The following is a 19,770-nucleotide window of genomic DNA, read 5'->3' on the forward strand; positions in this document are numbered from 1 at the left end:
CTACCGGTTACTGATGGTGTTCAAGTCCCACACACACCAGATTCCATAATTCACAATTATCTTCAGACTTAGATTCAAACAAGTGTTTACGATAATGCCACTACATGATAATTATTGCATCTGTTGTTCATGTCGAATTCTGTAAATTACGTTTTCAAATACACTTTGTGACATAACCTAACCCTTTAGAATTATATACTACAATAACGCTAAGCCACCATCTATAATGTACATAAAAAAGATAAGAGTGCATAAATTTGTGTTTACAATTATAATCCTTCATAAAATTTCACAGACCATTAACACAGGTTCAGCGAAATTCCATAGGTGAAAAGTCTCCCCCTTAGGAATGCCGAGCATTTAAATATAGTTTATAATCCCAAGATTGAGAACAAAAAATTATGTAGAAGCAGGAGTCGTAGACCCTCAGCAGTTTGGCAATATGAAAACTTCATCCACCACTCACTGTCTTGTCAGCTTTCTCGATTACATATACCGCCATCTCGAGAAACGAAAAACGTCTGTAGCTGTCGCCTTCATTGAGTTCACCAAAGCATTCGACCTAGTCGACCACAATTTAATCATCAACAAAGCTATTGACCTCGGGCTTCGGAGAAGTCTTATACCATGGCTTACAGACTTCCTCAGTGACCGACGCCAAGATGTACGCTTCGGAGGGGCTGTCTCCACCTTTCAGTCACTCACCTGTGGCGTCCCCCAAGGCACCAAGATGGGATCACTCTGCTTCCTTATGCTTATCAATGATGCCCTAAGAGAAACCCCTGCTCGCTGGAAATATGTCGACGACTCCACTATTGAGATCAGCGTCAACAATTCTGCTCCCGACTATACCGCCCTTCAGGATTTATTGAACAGTCTCCAAAACTTGGCCACCAACAACCACGTCACCATCAACCATACCAAGACTATGGTTATGCACATCAACCTCTCCTCCGACATTGTCCCACCCCCTTCCATTACTTTAGGTCCCAACACACTCCAGGTTGTAGATTCCACTAAGCTCCTCGGCGTCACCATAGACAACAAACTAAATTGGAAACCACACGTCAGTGAAGTTTTCAAGTCCTCCAGTTTCCGTCTCCACCTCCTCAGGTGACTCAAGTCCCTCGGAGTTCCTGCACCCGAGCTCCTCAGTCTTTACTCTACATTCATACTTCCCAAGCTCACCTATGCCTCCCCCACCTGGTCTTCCTCCCTAAATGCCACACAACGTAAACACCTAGAGAAAGTGCAAAAGAGGGCATGCAAGATTATTCTCTCCCCTTCCTACTCCACATATCAAGAAGCGCTCAACACACTGACCCTTTCGACTCTCACTGACCATCACCACGACCTCATCAGCAAATTTGGTAAGAAGCTTCTGCACCATCCTCGACACCGGCTCCTACTACCACCTGAGATCCCTAGCCCGAGAATTGCTGTTCGACACCACAACCGCATCCAGCCCATACGTGCACTAATTGATCGCTATAAGAACAGCCCAGTCCCAACCATTGTAAAAATTATCAATAACTTGTAATAGACCAGTGTATTCACTCCCAGTAAATCCTACTTCTTGCACTGTTACTATGTTGAAATGCCCTGTAGTTTGAGCTTTTCCCCATCTAGTTATCATATATCGTATTTGTATCACTTGTGTTACTTGTGTATTATTTGTAAATCGAAACCCATTCCCCAATTATGTAACTGTATATTTTCAGCTTTCTGGCTGGTATGCTCTTTCATTAAACCGTTAATTATTTATATATATATATATATATATATATATATATATATATATATATATATATATATATATATATATATATATATATATATATATATATATATATATATATATATATATATATATATATATATATATATATATATATATATATATATATATTGTGTGTGTGTGTGGCGACACATGAAGTTCTGCCGTTTCCTGATTGATCCAGTTAGTGAATAACCTGGGAAAACCCAATTCTTGTTTCTTTTCCTAGAGTGATTCGCACAAGAGAACAGCAAGGCAGATATAAGCTAACCGCGTCAAGGTTATACTGGCATACAGTGTGCTCCAAGACAGGGGCAGCACCACCTACCATCCTCCTCTGTAGTCCGCGGGTTCTCCTCGCCTCTCAGTTAATTATTCTGTCTAGAATCTAGATCGACCCAGCAGAAAGATAACAACACAGTCACCATGAACAGGTAAGATAATTCTTCACCTATTCACTACGTCTTTATCGTGAACTCGTGAGCTGTCTGGAGCTGCACTGTACATGCTGTCTTTACCACGAGTACAGCCGAGTGTTTACTGAATGTTGTTTAACTTCACTGTACTTGTAACTTCACCGACGAACAATTTGTGGATCAAAACATCAGCATTGTAGTGTAACTTTACCATTGTTGCAGCAGGTGGAGGGGGGTAAAGCTAGATGGGCGAAAACTCTCGTTATTACTAGTGTTGTTAAGAACCTAAGAAACCTAAGAACATAAAAGTGTAGGAAACTGTATTAGGCAGCCCATATCATTCACATTATTTATCCACCTATATTTGAAGCTTCCCAACTAGTCCGAGTTAATAATGAAGTTTAGTAGTTTGTTCCACTCATCCACAACTACTGTTTACCTAATTACTGCCTAAATTTAAATTTGTCTCATTAAAACCATTGTTACGTGTTCACTCCTGAATTTATATATTAAGTACCTTAGTTATATCACCTTTATTTAATCCCGACTTCCATTTATAAATTTTCATCATATCGCCTCTCACTCTACATCTGTCAAGAGAAATATTTTGTTTTTAAATCTTTGCCATAACACAAATGAGTTGTGTTATCGCATCACCACATGGGAGGGATTAAATTTATGAACCTCTGAGAATCCATCATTGTATCTAGCGTAATATATTAACACTTTCATCCTGTGAGTAACGTTTGTATACTTGTACCGTTATGAGACTTCTTTATCAATACTTGTATATATGTACATGTTAGTGTATACCTGTACCTGTGCAGTTGATGTTGATATTGAAACAGTTGATTTTGACAGAAAAAAGCAGATACAGAGTCGACACCAATAACATTGACATTGATGAGGCAAGTGAGAGGCTTTATCAGTACTCAAACCTGTGCTACTGTAGTATATAGATCAGCTCAGGTACAAGTACATCAACAAACAGGTATACATTAACATCTGTACCTGTGCTGGTTTATAACTGTACCTGTGACAGTATTACCTGTGGTCTTATTAACCCAGTTTGACCCACTTCACATATTTGAGTTGAAGAGAGAAGCAAGAAGGACTCGGTTAATTCTTATTCTCCGCTGCTATTATTTATAAACAGAACGTGCAGGGAAGAGGACTTCCTGCCTCACTAATTATTGTTTATGTTACATCGAAAGCCTGGCAGTGAATGTAAATTCAGTGATCACAGGTGAACTACTGTCCAACGCCCCAGCCAGCATTAACAATATATAGCATTATCTGTATCTGTGTAGTATAAACAGATAAAAGAAACAGTCAGCACCTCAGAGCAAGCAGGGTTTAACCACTCCACTCGCGTGTGACGTTGTGCAAGTTTAACTGGTGAGTTTATTCCCTATTTAAGACCCTGTGTAGTATACTCGTGTTTATATTAAACTAACACAAGAGATTTTGACCATTCATCTTCGTGTCACAGAGACCGACTTGCCCCTCTAACATATCCAGTTAGGGAAAATTTTCCCATGTGAACTTTTCAGATTTCACTGTGTGGAATATTTTATATTTCTAAAATAAATGAGAATATCATTTGTGTCATGGACAGTTAGTTACATTGCCATCTTACGCCCATTTAATAAATTAATTAACCTATAATCCTTGAAAATTCTATTTTCTGAATAGTAAATAAACTGAACTTTCTAGACATACTGTATTCATTTAAGAGGATATCCAACTTACGATCTCCGAGAATCTGAATCTAAAAGTTCAAACAAATGCGAAAATATTTGAATAAATAAGATGAAATACGAGTAATCACGATAACTGAGTAATAATTAATTATTGTATGTGTTATTTATAACCTATTTATGACTTAATACAGTTAAAACATGTTATCTTTGTGGTCAGGTCCTGGGCAGTGCTTCTGTTTACACTGGTGCTGGTGGCTGTCGTCTCGAGACCCGTCCAGGGTCGTCGTCTAAAGCCAGGCCGGAGGGGTGAGTGACCAGGGGGCCTTGGGATGCCGGACACTGTGTGACTATTGTTGTTGTGGCTGTGATGGTGACTAGTGATAGTGTCACTCTGGCTAAGATTATGGTTGTTGTGGCTGTGATGGTGACTTGTGATAGTGTCACTCTAGCTAGGAGTATGGTTGTTGTTACTGTGATGATGACTGGTGATAGTGTTGCTAGCTACGGGTTAGGTTGTTGATACTGTGATGGTGACTGGTGATAGTGTTACTAGCTACGGGTAAGGTTGTTGTTACTGTGATGATGACTGGTGATAGTGTTACTAGCAACGGGTAAAGTTGTTGTGGTTGTGATGATGACTGGTGATAGTGTTACTAGCTACGGGTAAGGTTGTTGTTACTGTGATGATGACTGGTGATAGTGTTACTAGCAACGGGTAAAGTTGTTGTGGCTGTGATGATGACTGGTGATAGTGTTACTAGCTACGGGTAAAGTTGTTGTTACTGTGATGGTGACTGGTGATAGTGTTACTAGCTACGGGTAAGGTTGTTGTTACTGTGATGATGACTGGTGATAGTGTTACTAGCTACGGGTAAGTTGTTGTTACTGTGATGATGACTGGTGATAGTGTTACTAGCTACGGGTACTGTGATGATGACTGTGAGTTGTTGTGGCTGTGATGGTGACTGGTGATAGTGTTACTAGCTACGGGTAAGGTTGTTGTTACTGTGATGATGACTGGTGATAGTGTTACTAGCAACGGGTAAAGTTGTTGTGGCTGTGATGATGACTGGTGATAGTGTTACTAGCTACGGGTAAAGTTGTTGTTACTGTGATGGTGACTGGTGATAGTGTTACTAGCTACGGGTAAGGTTGTTGTTACTGTGATGATGACTGGTGATAGTGTTACTAGCTACGGGTAAGGTTGTTGTTACTGTGATGATGACTGGTGATAGTGTTACTAGCTACGGGTATGGTTGTTGTGGCTGTGATGATGACTGGTGATAGTGTTACTAGCTACGGGTAAGGTTGTTGTTACTGTGATGATGACTGGTGATAGTGTTACTAGCTACGGGTAAAGTTGTTGTGGCTGTGATGATGACTGGTGATAGTGTTACTAGCTACGGGTAAAGTTGTTGTTACTGTGATGATGACTGGTGATAGTGTTACTAGCTACGGGTAAAGTTGTTTCGGCTGTGATGATGACTGGTGATAGTGTTACTAGCTAAGGGTAAGGTTGTTGTTACTGTGATGATGACTGGTGATAGTGTTACTAGCTACGGGTAAGGTTGTTGTTACTGTGATGATGACTGGTGATAGTGTTACTAGCTACGGGTAAAGTTGTTGTTACTGTGATGGTGACTGGTGATAGTGTTACTAGCTACGGGTAAAGTTGTTGTGGCTGTGATGATGACTAGTGATAGTGTTACTAGCTACGGGTAAGGTTGTTGTTACTGTGATGATGACTGGTGATAGTGTTACTAGCTACGGGTAAGGTTGTTGTTACTGTGATGATGACTGGTGATAGTGTTACTAGCTACGGGTAAAGTTGTTGTTACTGTGATGATGACTGGTGATAGTGTTACTAGCTACGGGTAAGGTTGTTGTGGCTGTGATGATGACAAAATTCATATATGATTATAAATTAGTTGCAGTTCATATTAAGAGTGATTTCATATGTGTGTTTCTTTTTCCTCCGCGATAAAAAGTTTGTAACATGCTAACAGTTTTTCAAGATACACTTTATGACGACAACCTAACGTAAGATATTCTCATCTTCTTAAACGCAAGAATTAATGATTAACTTCGTCAACACTGTCAACCATTTCACTTTGAAGTCAAAAAAGGCGGCCATTTTATTTTAATTTTCCTGACCTTAAATCTCAGTTACTTGGTCAACATCTTCTGGGGATCAACATCTAAATTGTCTGGAAGAATTTGTTTACAAAATTTTCCTCAAAACTGTTTATAGACTAAAGCTTATAAGTTTTGCAGCCGCATGATTTTGTCTTTTGTTTAACAGACAAATAGAAAAAAAATTACATATACTGTTTGTATTCCTTTCTTTATCTGTATCTTTATGTAATGTAACTTAACCTATACGAGTATGATAAGTTTTATGTTAAAAAAATTGATATGATGTGAAGATTATATTGTGAAAGTGATGTGGTGTCTCTCCCTCAGTCCCCGAGTACTGCCAGTTTGTGAGGGTGGACTGCACTTCAGTGCCTCTTCACGAGTGTTGTGGCATCGTGCCAACATTGCCTCCCTATACCGGCGGGCCTGGAATCCCCGAGTACTGCAACAGGGTGACGGTGATCTGCGATCGTCCACCGTATCACGAGTGTTGTGGCCGCCGACAAACTGTGCCCGAAATCTGTAGCAGGTCGTTTGTAAACTGTAATGAATCACCCAATCACCCATGCTGTGGCGGCCGACCATCTGTGCCTTCCCAATTTTACAGACCTTCAGGATAATGGTGAACGCGGTTATGAGTTCAGTCACCTGTGCTGTGGCATCGCTCGCTAGACATATCATCCTTGTTGATCCAACACCAGACAGCACCTTATGACAGCCTCTTACTTGATCCTTACATAAAACTCTCTAATATATTCTCCCTCTTTGATTCTGCCTCACAGTCGTCCCCAGAACAACCCACATGGTTTCTCTTCGTCAGGTACGTCCCCCCCCACCAGAAGCTACATGTTACCTTCTTCACCAGATAAAACTTAAGACACAGTTTCCTATTTTCTCTGATGTTATGATCACCTGTGATGTGGCTTAATAAAAACTGATGATGTCTTGTGTGTTTTGTATCATTTATCGTACTTCCTTCTCATTCTCAAATCACTTTTCCCTAACCGTGTACAGTAAGACTCAGTAGCACATTTCTACCCTAACAGTTGTATTCTTGTTGACGTAATTAATACAAGATGAACTAAGAGATACGTTTTTGTGTGTGCTGGTCATAATAACTCGCAGCATTACGGTCAGGATGTATGATGGAAAAATCAGCTTAACTTAAGTGAACATTGGTGACACAACACACTGATTATAGACGATTATTTCCAACTGATGGATTATGATTTTTTGTCAGTAACGCATCTTAAATTTCTTCACCCGCCAGCCTTCGTGTGAGTGGTGGCGCGGAAGACGGCCGTGTGTTGGGAGATAGACCACATGTAACTGTGCATAACAATATAACAACAACGTTACTACTGAGTTCTAGAGAGAGAGAGAGAGAGAGACTTTCTTGCATTCTCCAACAACCAATATCTCACTATTGTATTCAGTAAGTCTTCCTGCGTCTCTATCTCAACCACCACCACTATCTCTACCGGTTACTGATGGTGTTCAAGTCCCACACACACCAGATTCCATAATTCACAATTATCTTCAGACTTAGATTCAAACAAGTGTTTACGATAATGCCACTACATGATAATTACGGCATCTGTTGTTTATGTCGAATTCTGTAAATTACATTTTCAAATACACTTTGTGACATAACCTAACCCTTTAGAATTATATACTACAATAACGCTAAGCCACCATCTATAATGTACATAAAAAAGATAAGAGTGCATAAATTTGTGTTTTCAATTATAATCCTTCATAAAATTTCACAGACCATTAACACAGGTTCAGCGAAATTCCATAGGTGAAAAGTCTCCCCCTTAGGAATGCCGAGCATTTAAATATAGTTTATAATCCCAAGATTGAGAACAAAAAATTATGTAGAAGCAGGAGTCGTAGATCCTCAGCAGTTTGGCAATATGAAAACTTCATCCACCACTCACTGTCTTGTCAGCTTTCTCGATTACATATACCGCCATCTCGAGAAACGAAAAATGTCTATAGCTGTCGCCTTCATTGAGTTCACTAAAGCATTCGACCTAGTCGACCACAATTTAATCATCAACAAAGCAATTGACCTCGGGCTTTGGAGAAGTCTTATACCATGGCTTACAGACTTCCTCAGTGACCGACGCCAAGCTGTACACTTCCGAGGGGCTGTCTCCACCTTTCAGTCACTCACCTGTGGCGTCCCCCAAGGCACCAAGATGGGATCACTCTGCTTCCTTAAGCTTATCAATGATGCCCTAAGAGAAACCCCTGCTCGCTGAAAATATGTCGACGACTCCACCATTGAGATCAGCGTCAACAATTCTGCTCCCGACTATACCGCCCTTCAGGATTTATTGAACAGTCTCCAAAACTGGGCCACCTACAACCACGTCACCATCAACCATACCAAGACCAAGGTTATGCACATCAACCTCTCCTCCGACATTGTCCTACCCCCTTCCATTACTTTAGGTCCCAACACACTCCAGGTTGTAGATTCCACAAAGCTTCTCGGCGTCACCATAGACAACAAACTAAATTGGAAACCACACGTCAGTGAAGTTTTCAAGTCCTCCAGTTTCCGTCTCCACCTCCTCCGCTGACTCAAGTCCTTCGGAGTTCCTGCACCCGAGCTTCTCAGTGTCTTGACACTGAGTGATACCACCCTCAGTGTCAAGACCTGACTGAATTACTCAGAATAGGCAAACTGTACTACAGGCTCTGCCAATAAATTTGTTAAACTAAAAAAAAACTTTATTTAATCCCGACTTCCATTTATAAATTTTCATCATATCGCCTCTCACTCTACATCTGTCAAGAGAAATATTTTGTTTTTAAATCTTTGCCATAATACAAATGAGTTGTGTTATCGCATCACCACTTGGGAGGGATTAAATTTATGAACCTCTGAGAATCCATCATTGTATCTAGCGTAATATATTAACACTTTCATCCTGTGAGTAACGTTTGTATACTTGTACCGTTATGAGACTTCTTTATCAATACTTGTATATATGTACATGTTAGTGTATACCTGTACCTGTGCAGTTGATGTTGATATTGAAACAGTTGATTTTGACAGAAAAAAGCAGATACAGAGTCGACACTAATAACATTGACATTGATGAGGCAAGTGAGAGACTTTATCAGTACTCAAACCTGTGCTACTGTAGTATATAGATCAGCTCAGGTACAAGTACATCAACAAACAGGTATACATTAACATCTGTACCTGTGCTGGTTTATAACTGTACCTGTGACAGTATTACCTATTGTCTTATTAACCCAGTTTGACCCACTTCACATATTTGAGTTGAAGAGAGAAGCAAGAAGGACTCGGTTAATTTATATTCTCCGCTGCTATTATTTATAAACAGAACGTGCAGGGAAGAGGACTTCCTGCCTCACTAATTATTGTTAATGTTACATCGAAAGCCTGGCAGTGAATGTAAATTCAGTGATCACAGGTGAACTACTGTCCAACGCCCCAGCCAGCATTAACAATATATAGCATTATCTGTATCTGTGTAGTATAAACAGATAAAAGAAACAGTCAGCACCTCAGAGCAAGCAGGGTTTAACCACTCCACTCGCGTGTGACGTTGTGCAAGTTTAACTGGTGAGTTTATTCCCTATTTAAGACCCTGTGTAGTATACTCGTGTTTATATTAAACTAACACAAGAGATTTTGACCATTCATCTTCGTGTCACAGAGACCGACTTGCCCCTCTAACATATCCAGTTAGGGAAAATTTTCCCATGTGAACTTTTCAGATTTCACTGTGTGGAATATTTTGTGTTTCTTAAAGTAATGAGAGTATCACTTGTGTCATGGCCATTTAGGTATACGTTCCTTGAAAATTATCTTTTCTGAATAGCAAATAAATTGAATACTTTAGACATATTCACTTAAGAGGATATCTAACTTACGATCTCCGAGAATATGAATCTTAATGTTCAAATCAAAGAAGAAAATATTTGTATAAATAAGATACAATACGAGTACTCACGACAACTTGGTAATAATTAATTAATGTATGTGTTATTTATAACCTATTTATGACTAATGCAGTTAAAACATGTTATCTTTGTGGTCAGGTCCTGGGCAGTGCTTCTGTTTACACTGGTGCTGGTGGCTGTCGTCTCGAGCCCCGTCCAGGGTCGTCGTCTAGAGCCAGGCCGGAGAGGTGAGTGACCAGGGGATACCGGATGCTGAGTGACTGTTGTTGTTGTGGTTGTGATGGTGATTGGTGATAGTGTCACTCTAGCTAGTAGTATGGTTGTTGTGGCTGTGATAGTGACTGGTGATAGTGTTACTAGCTAGGAGTATGGTTGTTGTGGCTGTGATGGTGACTAAACGGCCATAAAGGATTATAAATTAGTTGTAGTTCATATTAAAAGTCAACACAATTTTCTGAGAACTGGATATGTTTTTCTCCAGGGGAGAGATTAAAAACAGATGCTAAAAAAAAATCTGAATACATTTTATAAATACAACTTAACCTAAAATATTTTCATCTCCCTAACCTAAACTATAAGAATTAATGATAAACTTCGTCAACACAGTGAATTATTTCACGTTAAATGCGGCCATTTTAGTTCAATTTTACTCATCTTAAATTTCATTTAGTTGGTTAATCAAAATTGTGAAAGAATTTGTTTAAACATTTCACAAAACTTTTCTTGATTTGAAATCCTAAATTTGTTAGCCATAACGCCAATTGTTCAACACAATTAAAACCTAACTGCTACTTGTACTAGTTTATTTTTTAACTAAATAGAATGAAATAATGTGAAGAATAATTGTGTGGTGTCTCGTGTCTCCCTCAGTCCACAACGACTGCCACTTACGGTTTGTGGAATGCGACATCCATCCCTATCACGAGTGTTGCGGAGTACCCGAGATCTGCACAAGGGCGTATGTAGACTGCCTGCGTTATCCTCATCATGTGTGCTGTGGCGGCTATCATTAGGACCATAATAATGTCTTTTGCCTGATCCTACACCAGGCAGCACCTTATGACAGCCTCTTACTTGATCCTTACATAAAACTCTCTAATATATTCTCCCTCTTTGATTCTGCCTCACAGTCGTCCCCAGAACAACCCACATGGTTTCTCTTCGTCAGGTACGTCCCCCCCCACCAGAAGCTACCTGTTACCTTCTTCACCAGATAAAACCTAAGACACAGTTTCCTATTTTCTCTGATGTTATGATCACCTGTGATGTGGCTTAATAAAAACTGATGATGTCTTCTGTGTTTTGTATCAATTATTGTACTTCCTTCTCATTCACAAATCACTATCTGCCATATACAGTAAAACACAGTAGTACATTTATACCCTATCAATTGTATGTTTGTTTAGCACAACTGAAATATGAGTGTACGCCATCTGTGGGGTGGGCGTGTGAGATCCCACACTGCGGCACTACATGTCTAACAGCTGCTCTGTGGTCGATGTAGAAGAGCGGGTAGGAAGGTACGGAAGCTGGAGTTGTAACTACGACGATGATTCACCAGTAATTCCCACTTAGGTAATCTACTTAAAGGCATCTCGTAACACACTTAGATATGTCACTATCATTGTGTTACCTGTAAGATCTCTTAATAAATTGCAAGGTGCTGGTAAGGGTTTAGATACACACGTAGTTATAAGAGTATACTATAGTTAACAGTCTCGACAGCCCACACGGAGTCCACAAGGTATAGAGAGGAACCAACCCAACTATAAGGCATCTTGATGTATTGGGGGCCTTGGCTAATGGATTCTTGTAGAAGTAATAGTACAGATAGTAACAGACATAACTATATTATTATAAGTCAATAAACATAAGTACTTTTACATGTTGACGTAATTAATACAAGATGAACTAAGAGATACGTTTGTGTGGGTGCTGGTGATAATAACTCTCAGTATTATGGTCAGGATGTATGATGGAAAGGTTAGATTAACTTAAGTAAACATTGGTGACACAACACACTGATTATAGACGATTATTTCCAACTGATGGATTACGATTATTTGTGTCATCTTAGAGAGGCATCTGACTGTCTTTATCTTACTGAGCTACACGTATGTATGTCTGTAGGCTCGGTGAGACTGTGTGAACGTCTGCCCTCAGGAGGTGGCTTTCACTTAAAATAGTTTGATAGTTATCTTTTTATACTCAAACTTCTCTTTACACAAAAACGCACACGCGCGCGCGCACCCTTTTGCATATATGTTACTTTTTTGGCGAAATCGGTTATTTTGCAAAATTCCCGGCATGCATATTGGTAATTTTGCAAAATAACTTACAAACAGACAACCTAAACTAACCTAACCTTATGGTTAGGTTAAGTGAGAGGTTAGGTTAGGTCAAGTTAGGTTAGGTTGGGATGGCTCGTGTAGACTGATACACAGTTAAATGGTCCTGTTCTTTTTTTAACTTTGGTTCGCCTGTTTGTAAGTTATTTTGCAAAATTACCAATATGCATGCCGGGAATTTTGCAAAATAACCGATTACGCCAAAAAACGCAACATGCACATGAAAACAATTTAGAGTCAAGGAAAAGGTACATTTCAAAATCCTAATAAAGCTTTCAGAAATACCAAAATCATAACGAATTCATTTACCATCATCAATATTTTTATTATTACTCGTATTATTATTAAATTATATTAATTATAATGTGGTGGCGTGTGACACCTCTGTGTAGAGGTATAAGGTTTGGTGACAAGGGAGACAGTGCAGTCTCCTCCCGTGAGTGGTGTAGTGCTGACGAGGAGGACGGCCGCGTGTGGGTAGGTTGAGTCCAGGCATCTGTCTAGAACAGTACAGTCATACCATAATTGCTGAGTTATATCTACATACATGGAATTCCACGTCTAAAGGGTGTAAATAAATTCTAATAAACTTCAAGTGTAATAATCGTATAAACAACAGATGCTTCAAAGTAAAAAAAAATGCTAATTGGTAATTTTGTCCACATTTAAAATTTTCACATTTGTCGCTGACTATTTTAACCTCGTGTTTCAGTTTCTCACCAGTTTCTCAAAATTCTGATTTACGTTTACAAGTTATTATATATTATCCCCCAAGATACTGCCTAAAAAGCACCCGTTCTCGTCCTTGTCTCACTGTTTCAACCTTTTTTTCCCAGGTATATGCAGGGTGACATAACAAGAGTCAATATACAAACATATTCTGTCTTCATTTGTTTCAGTCAGTCAGTCAGTCAGTCAGTCAATCAATCAATCAGTCAATCTTCCTGCTATAAAGATGTGTCCTGCTATAACGACCTAAAAATGATGTCAATTCCTGTCGCCTCATACACGCCAGCAGCAACATCACTCATCCGCAACGCATCTTTCCCAAAACTCTCTTCCTCATCCATTCACATCCACTTCTAGTATATCCTTGACCTCCATCCTTCTATATCCATCCTACTTTATCCACCTGTACGTCAAACACTCATTCTTATTTTAGTTATACTTCCTATTTTCTCCTTTAGTCTCAACCACTTAAGTAAACTCTCTCTCTCTCTCTCTCTCTCTCTCTCCTTGACGTATCTTTCACTCCCATTCCTCATTTCTTTCTTTTCTTATTATTCTCTACTTCCTATTTATTCCTTACGTGTTCCCAAACTTGTAACTTCTGCTAATTCGTTCCAGTATCTTGCAGACATAGAGGCAGACAGACAGACAGACAGACAGACAGGGAGGGAGGGAGGGAGAGAGAAAGGAAGAAAGAGACGGAGAGACATAGACAGGCAGACGACAGACAAACAGACAGACAGACAGAGAGACAGGCAGACAGAGAGACAGGCAGACAGAGAGACAGACAGGCAAACAGACAGACAGCGAGACAGACAGACAGACAGAGGGAGGGAGGGAGGGAGAGAGAAAGGAAGAAAGAGACGGAGAGACATAGACAGGCAGACGACAGACAAACAGACAGACAGACAGAGAGACAGGCAGACAGAGAGACAGGCAGACAGAGAGACAGACAGGCAAACAGACAGACAGCGAGACAGACAGACAGACAGAGACAGACAGACAGAAAAACAGACAAACAGGGTAAAGAAAGGAAGAGAGAGAGAGAGAGAGAGAGAGAGAGAGAGAGAGAGAGAGAGAGAGAGAGTCTATACCCTGATAAAACACTAATATTACTGGACATCTCAAGGTGGTAATAATTACATAATGAAGACCAATTTTTTGATGAGAGTAATTTATTGAACGAAACCTTCTTGGTGTTAATGTTGTATCGACGGCTGGTAAAGTTAAGTGATTCTCAGCATGAATGAGTTAGTGACGCTGCTATTAACTATGTATGTAAAGCATAAAAAGACCAAGGAGTATGTTCACACACACATACATACATACATTCAGACATACATAAATACACATACACACACACACACACACACACACACACACACGCACACGAATAGACAGGTTACTACAACTTAGAATTTCGCGATTTTTTATTTATAGTTTTATCTTAAGAGGATGTGATGTCGACAGTAAGGCTTGCAGTTAATATAGCCATTAAGATCGTAAAAACCAAGGTGTTGATAATTCGCAGTTTGTCATCATGTTGTCAACCATCTTAGTGGCCTTGTTACTGGCTCCTGTTGTCAAGAGTCAAGTGGGCGACACCATGGATGATTTGGGCGGTTCTGTTGGCTGCCCCGTGGAGGGAGTGAGTGTGTTGGTGAGCCAGGTGGTGGAGGAACACTTAGCCAGGTGTCACCTAGTGCTGGCTGCCACCCACCAGCACTCACCTGTCCTGTGTCATATCATCAGGTGTGTTTCTTATGTCCCTTTAGCACAACCTTCTGAGTCTCTGGAGCCTCATCAGCCGGATCAGTAATTAAGGCCGATCAGTAATTAAGGCCGATCAGTAATTAAGGCTGATCAGTAATTAAGGCTGATCAGTAATTAAGGCCGATCAGTAATTAAGGCTGATCAGTAATTAAGTCTTACGTTTTAAATCTAAGAGTTGAGGTTACCGAAATGAGTTTATGTTAATAATATTGAATTAAATCTTATATTCAACGCATCGTTAACCTGCCAGGCGGGTGTCGGGTGTGGTGGGGGTGGTGGTGGTGGGGCTGGAGTGGATCTTCTCCCTCGATCCTCCCCCTGATCATCTCCTGCAGGGACTGTGGACCAACGTGAGGGCCCCCTGCCGCGCCCTCGTCATCGACCTTACCAGTGACATCTCTCCAGGCCTCAGGTAAGTCATCCTCAGAATTGATAATCTTACCCCTCTCAAGACTTTACCTCCCTAGGAAGACTTTACCTCCCTGGGAAGACTTTACCTCCCTGGGAAGACTTTACCTCCCTGGGGGAGATTCCACTCCCCTGGGAAGATTGACTCTTACCTCCCTAGAAGACTTTACCTCCCTGGAAGATTCTTACCCTCCTGGGAAGACTTTACCTCCCTGGGAAGATTCTGGCTCCATGGAAGAATTCTGGAAGATTCATGGGAAGACTTCTTCACTCCCAAGAATCCTAAAGGTTCTGTCTCTGAAGACTCCTCTGAAGATGACTCTCCTGGGAAGACTTTACCTCCCTGGGAAGACTTTACCTCCATGGGAAGACTTTACCTCCCTCGGAAGACTTTACCTCCCTGGGAAGACTTTACCTCCCTGGGAAGACTTTACCTCCCTGGGAAGACTTTACCTCCCTCGGAAGACTTTACCTCCATGGGAAGACTTTACCTCCATGGGAAGACTTTTCCTCCCTGGATTTACAAACCTGACATAAACAGATACGCTAAATAAGTTTTAGTTTGCATATACTTCGTTTTCAGATATAAAATCCCCCAAGGAAAGTAAGTAGAGTACACAGAAGAAAGCCTCAGTATAGTGAGATACGCTATAAACTGAGGGGGTCTGGTCAAACCTTAGTAGAGTATCAAGCAAACTTTAGCCTCTCCTCCACTATGGCCACGTCACCACTACACATCCAATTCATGTAATATTTCTAAATCAACAGAACATTACATTCAGGAACCCAAGCAGATTTATTATGGCATTAAATCGATTACTGGTCTCATCATTTCCTCTTGCGTCAGACATAGAATCAAGAAACATGACTTGACATATTTTTCACCATGGAATATGGATATGAAATAATAGACAACTATGGCTTCTTAACACGACCACCACCTGTAGATACATCATTGTAAAATACTTGAAACTATGGCAGAAAAGTCGACAGTACCTTCAGTATATAAAGTAGAATCTAACTCTCAATGGTGGAAGCCTTAGTTAGTTCTTGGGTTGGGGATGTAAAATGTAAGAAAAAGGAGATTCGTTACAAAACAGAGAATCGTGTGATGTAATGGTATACTTATCTACACCGTGTGACAGCAGTATGACGCAAAGGCGGAGTTATCTACACCGTGTGACAGTAGTATGATGCAAAGGCGGAGTTATCTACACCGTGTGACAGCAGTATGATGCAAAGGCGGAGTTATCTACACCGTGTGACAGCAGTTGTCCAACACTCGCTTTATCTTTATCATCAATAGGTTTTTGGAGGAGTCAAAGGTATGGCTGTGGCCGGAGACTCGTATCCTCCTAGTTGGTCCTAAGGCAAACAAGGAGACCGTTCTTCTCCACCACAGTCTCCGCAATACCCTCCACGGCCTCTACTTCTCCCTAGACCCATTAACCAAGCAGAGACCCCTGGCCAGACCGGAGAAGACCGATGTGTCTCCAAGTAACCGTAAGTGTCAAGTTCCATATATCATCAAGGTAGTATTATATATTTGTTTAGCGCCGTGATATACGTACATGCAATATTAAACACACACACACACACACATACACGCACACACGCATACACACACACACACACACACACACATAATCTACAGTTCAACTTCTCATCTACATTTATATTAATAATTAGCTACAGTTTTGCCATTATTTTGTACTTGTGTGTGTGTGGAATATTACAAGAACCACCATCAAGCATTTAAGGTCAACTCTAACACTCAAATTTTGATAAGGATCGAGAGTGTACCAGGTATACTGTCTTCCATGCAGGTGGGGGTGTAAGTATCGGGGTGTACCGGCGGTGTGTGTACTGTGACGAGGGTGAGGCCGGGGTACAGTTCCTCTACTCCTGGACACTACATTCTAACACCCTGAAGAACCACCTCCTCTTCCCTGGTCAGTGTGTGCATATGGTTGATTTACTTATATCTTCCTCAGTGTTGATAATTATGTGGATTTGGTTAGGTTAGGTTAGCGTTGTTTTACCTTCAGATTAATCACCATAAGGCTAACCTAACCTAAACCTACCCCTCCCCCCAGGTAGTGTCCGGGTATTTAATCATCAGGTGAAATAAATTGTGAACCTATAAAACGTCTCTCTCTCTCTCTCTCTCTCTCTCTCTCTCTCTCTCTCTCTCTCTCGGGATGAATATGAATGTTTGTGTTCCTACCAGACGACTTGAGGAACATGAAGGGTCACCAGTTCAGAGTGGTGGGGTTGGAACTAGTGCCCTACACCAACTACCAGAGGGACTCACCCGGCTCCCTAAACCCCATCACCCCCCGCAAGAGCCTCGACTTCAGCATCTTAGACACCATCGCTGACAAACTCAACTTCACGTACGGATTTTGTCTGCTTCGTTACACCTTTTTACTGGATGAAGTGGAGGGAGTTGGAGTTTTGGAGGAATACAGAAAAAAAAAGAAAAATCTTATATTACGTATTTGTTTTAATATGTTTAGCCCAACTCTCTCTCTCTCCTTTTTCTTGATATCACCATCTTTTAACTACACTGGGGGTCGTATATAAGAAAACTACTGCTGAACTAAACGACGATAATGTCCTCTATAATCTAACATAGGTACAGGTCAACAAATGAGATCCTCTAAGAATGGTCTCAAGTCCATGTGTATATAGCTAACGTAGTTCAGTCAATGTATATTTCACACATAATTTCAGCAGATATTAACAGGTATGAGATGAGGCCACCGTGGATGGCTGAGTTTGGACTACCTATGGGGGGCGGTAACTGGTCGGGCACGGTGGGTACCCTCCAGCACCATCAGGCAGACTTCTCCCTAATCCTGTCACCAACACCAGGAAGGATGCAGGTCGTTGACTTCTCCAGACTCTATGCCTTAGAGTCCCTCTGCATAGTGTCCCTTAAACCTCAACCTCTGCCACAACAGTTTCAGCTCGTCAGACCTTTCTCTGGTATAAGTTAACATGGAGCTCTCGAGAAGAACGTAACTTCTCTGTCGGTTTGCATTTTGTATCAAGTGCATGAGAAACTTGTAAGGCTGAATTATATACCCCAGTATTTACACGAGCACAGGAATCATTCACTTCTAAAACATGATATTCACCATTAAACAATATTCTGAACAACTCACTGTTCATTGGAGTGTTCACCTGTTCACCGTTAAAGGAAGGTGACTGATATTGCCAGGTAAGATGGCAGTACTCTTCTAGACGTATATTGTGTCGTGGTGAGACTCTACTCTTTATCACCCGCACCTCAGGATGGCTGTGGTTGACCATCCTGGTTGGCGTGGTGGGCTGGGGCGTGACGCTGTGGCTGCTGCAGAAGGCGTGGTGGTGGATGTCAGGGGACGGCGGCGTCACCCTCAACGACGCCATTCTCTACAGCTGGGGCGTCATGATGCAGGACCCGCCAACTCATCCTCCTAGTAGCTTCACGGGGCGCGTAAGTGACTTCCTACGATGTTTTAATGAGGTCTTTGTTAAGTGTAGAGTGCGTTTTGTAAAGTGTCTGGTGCTCTCTCACTCTCCCACAGGTATTAGTGGGATGGTGGTTGGTGTTCTGCCTGGTTATCGCTACAGCCTACCGCTCCTCACTGGTCGCTCACCTCACCGTGCAGAGTATGATGCCCGCCATCAACTCCTTCCAGGACCTGTTGGACCAAGACGGCTGGACCTGGGGTATAGCTAGCCTGGGGGGAACTATCAACATGTACTTCTCCAATTCTCCTGACCCTGTTACCTTAGGGGTGTACAGGCACATGAAGGTAAGTACATCACCCTGTGCGTCACTATAATAATAATAATAATAATAATTAACAGTTTATTGAAAAAATTCTGCAGCCCGAAGGCTGAAAATATACATTAGACATAAATGACTTATTACATACATTGGTGGTTTAACAAAAGCCTTCATTAGAGAAAGGTAAAGGAACATACAGTGAACATACAGATTAATGTAGGTGTTGAACAGCAAACTCGTAGTGTAGTAACTCCCTCCCAGATGGTGTTAGGAGGAACTCACGTGGTATAGTAGTTCCCTCAGATGTTGTTATGAGGGACCTGGCGTGGTGTAGTAATTCCCTCACAGATGATGTGATGAGGGACCTCACGTGGTGTAGTAATTCCCTCGCTGATGGTGTTATGAGGGGCCTCACGTGGTGTAGTAATTACCTCACAGATGGTGTTATGAGGGACCTCACGTGGTGTAGTAATTCCCTCACAGATGGTGTGATGAGGGACTTGACGTGGTGTAGTAATTCCCTCACATATGGTGTTATGAGGGACATGTGGTGTAGTAATTCCCTCACAGATGGTGTTATATGAGTGAGGTTTGGTCCCTGGCCTTCCTATCGTAGACGGATTAACACATCGGTGGTTGTTGTTGGGTCTCGCGGGGGCCGTTATCACTGGGTACCTGGGACCTCACTGTGTGAAGGTTAACTTGGGTGCGACTGTTACTGTTGAGTTGTTCTCACTGACTTAAGCAC

The 19,770-nt window shown here is 41.3% G+C and overlaps 1 protein-coding gene and 1 long non-coding RNA gene across 3 annotated transcripts; both read left to right on the plus strand.

Annotated features, from left to right (window-relative positions):
* The first annotated feature begins 2,026 nt into the window (after positions 1-2,026).
* On the plus strand, positions 2,027-11,278 carry LOC121867046. 2 transcript variants are annotated; one of them, XM_042366805.1, is made up of 3 exons: positions 2,027-2,211; positions 10,122-10,210; positions 10,854-11,278. In XM_042366805.1, the coding sequence occupies exons 1-3, from the start codon at positions 2,204-2,206 to the stop codon at positions 10,994-10,996; spliced, it is 240 nt and encodes a 79-aa protein (XP_042222739.1). In that variant the 5' UTR covers positions 2,027-2,203; the 3' UTR covers positions 10,997-11,278. The 2 variants fall into 2 exon arrangements, with proteins under 2 accessions (XP_042222739.1, XP_042222738.1); XM_042366804.1 differs by lacking the exons at positions 10,122-10,210; positions 10,854-11,278 and adding exons at positions 4,114-4,202; positions 6,360-6,980 and having other exon boundaries at positions 2,051-2,211.
* Positions 4,847-6,340, plus strand: LOC121867047. Its single transcript, XR_006089082.1, has 2 exons — positions 4,847-5,099; positions 5,412-6,340. It is a non-coding gene; the product is annotated as an uncharacterized LOC121867047 (long non-coding RNA).
* Positions 11,279-19,770: the final 8,492 nt, after the last annotated feature.

This window comes from Homarus americanus, unplaced genomic scaffold, assembly GCF_018991925.1.
Source record: "Homarus americanus isolate GMGI-L3 unplaced genomic scaffold, GMGI_Hamer_2.0 scaffold48226, whole genome shotgun sequence".
Classification (NCBI taxonomy): domain Eukaryota; kingdom Metazoa; phylum Arthropoda; class Malacostraca; order Decapoda; family Nephropidae; genus Homarus; species Homarus americanus.

Coding starts and splice junctions, on each gene's coding strand:
- LOC121867046 (XM_042366804.1), top strand. Junction 4,203..6,359: donor TCTAAAGCCAGGCCGGAGGG/GTGAGTGACCAG, acceptor TCTCTCCCTCAG/TCCCCGAGTACTGCCAGTTT.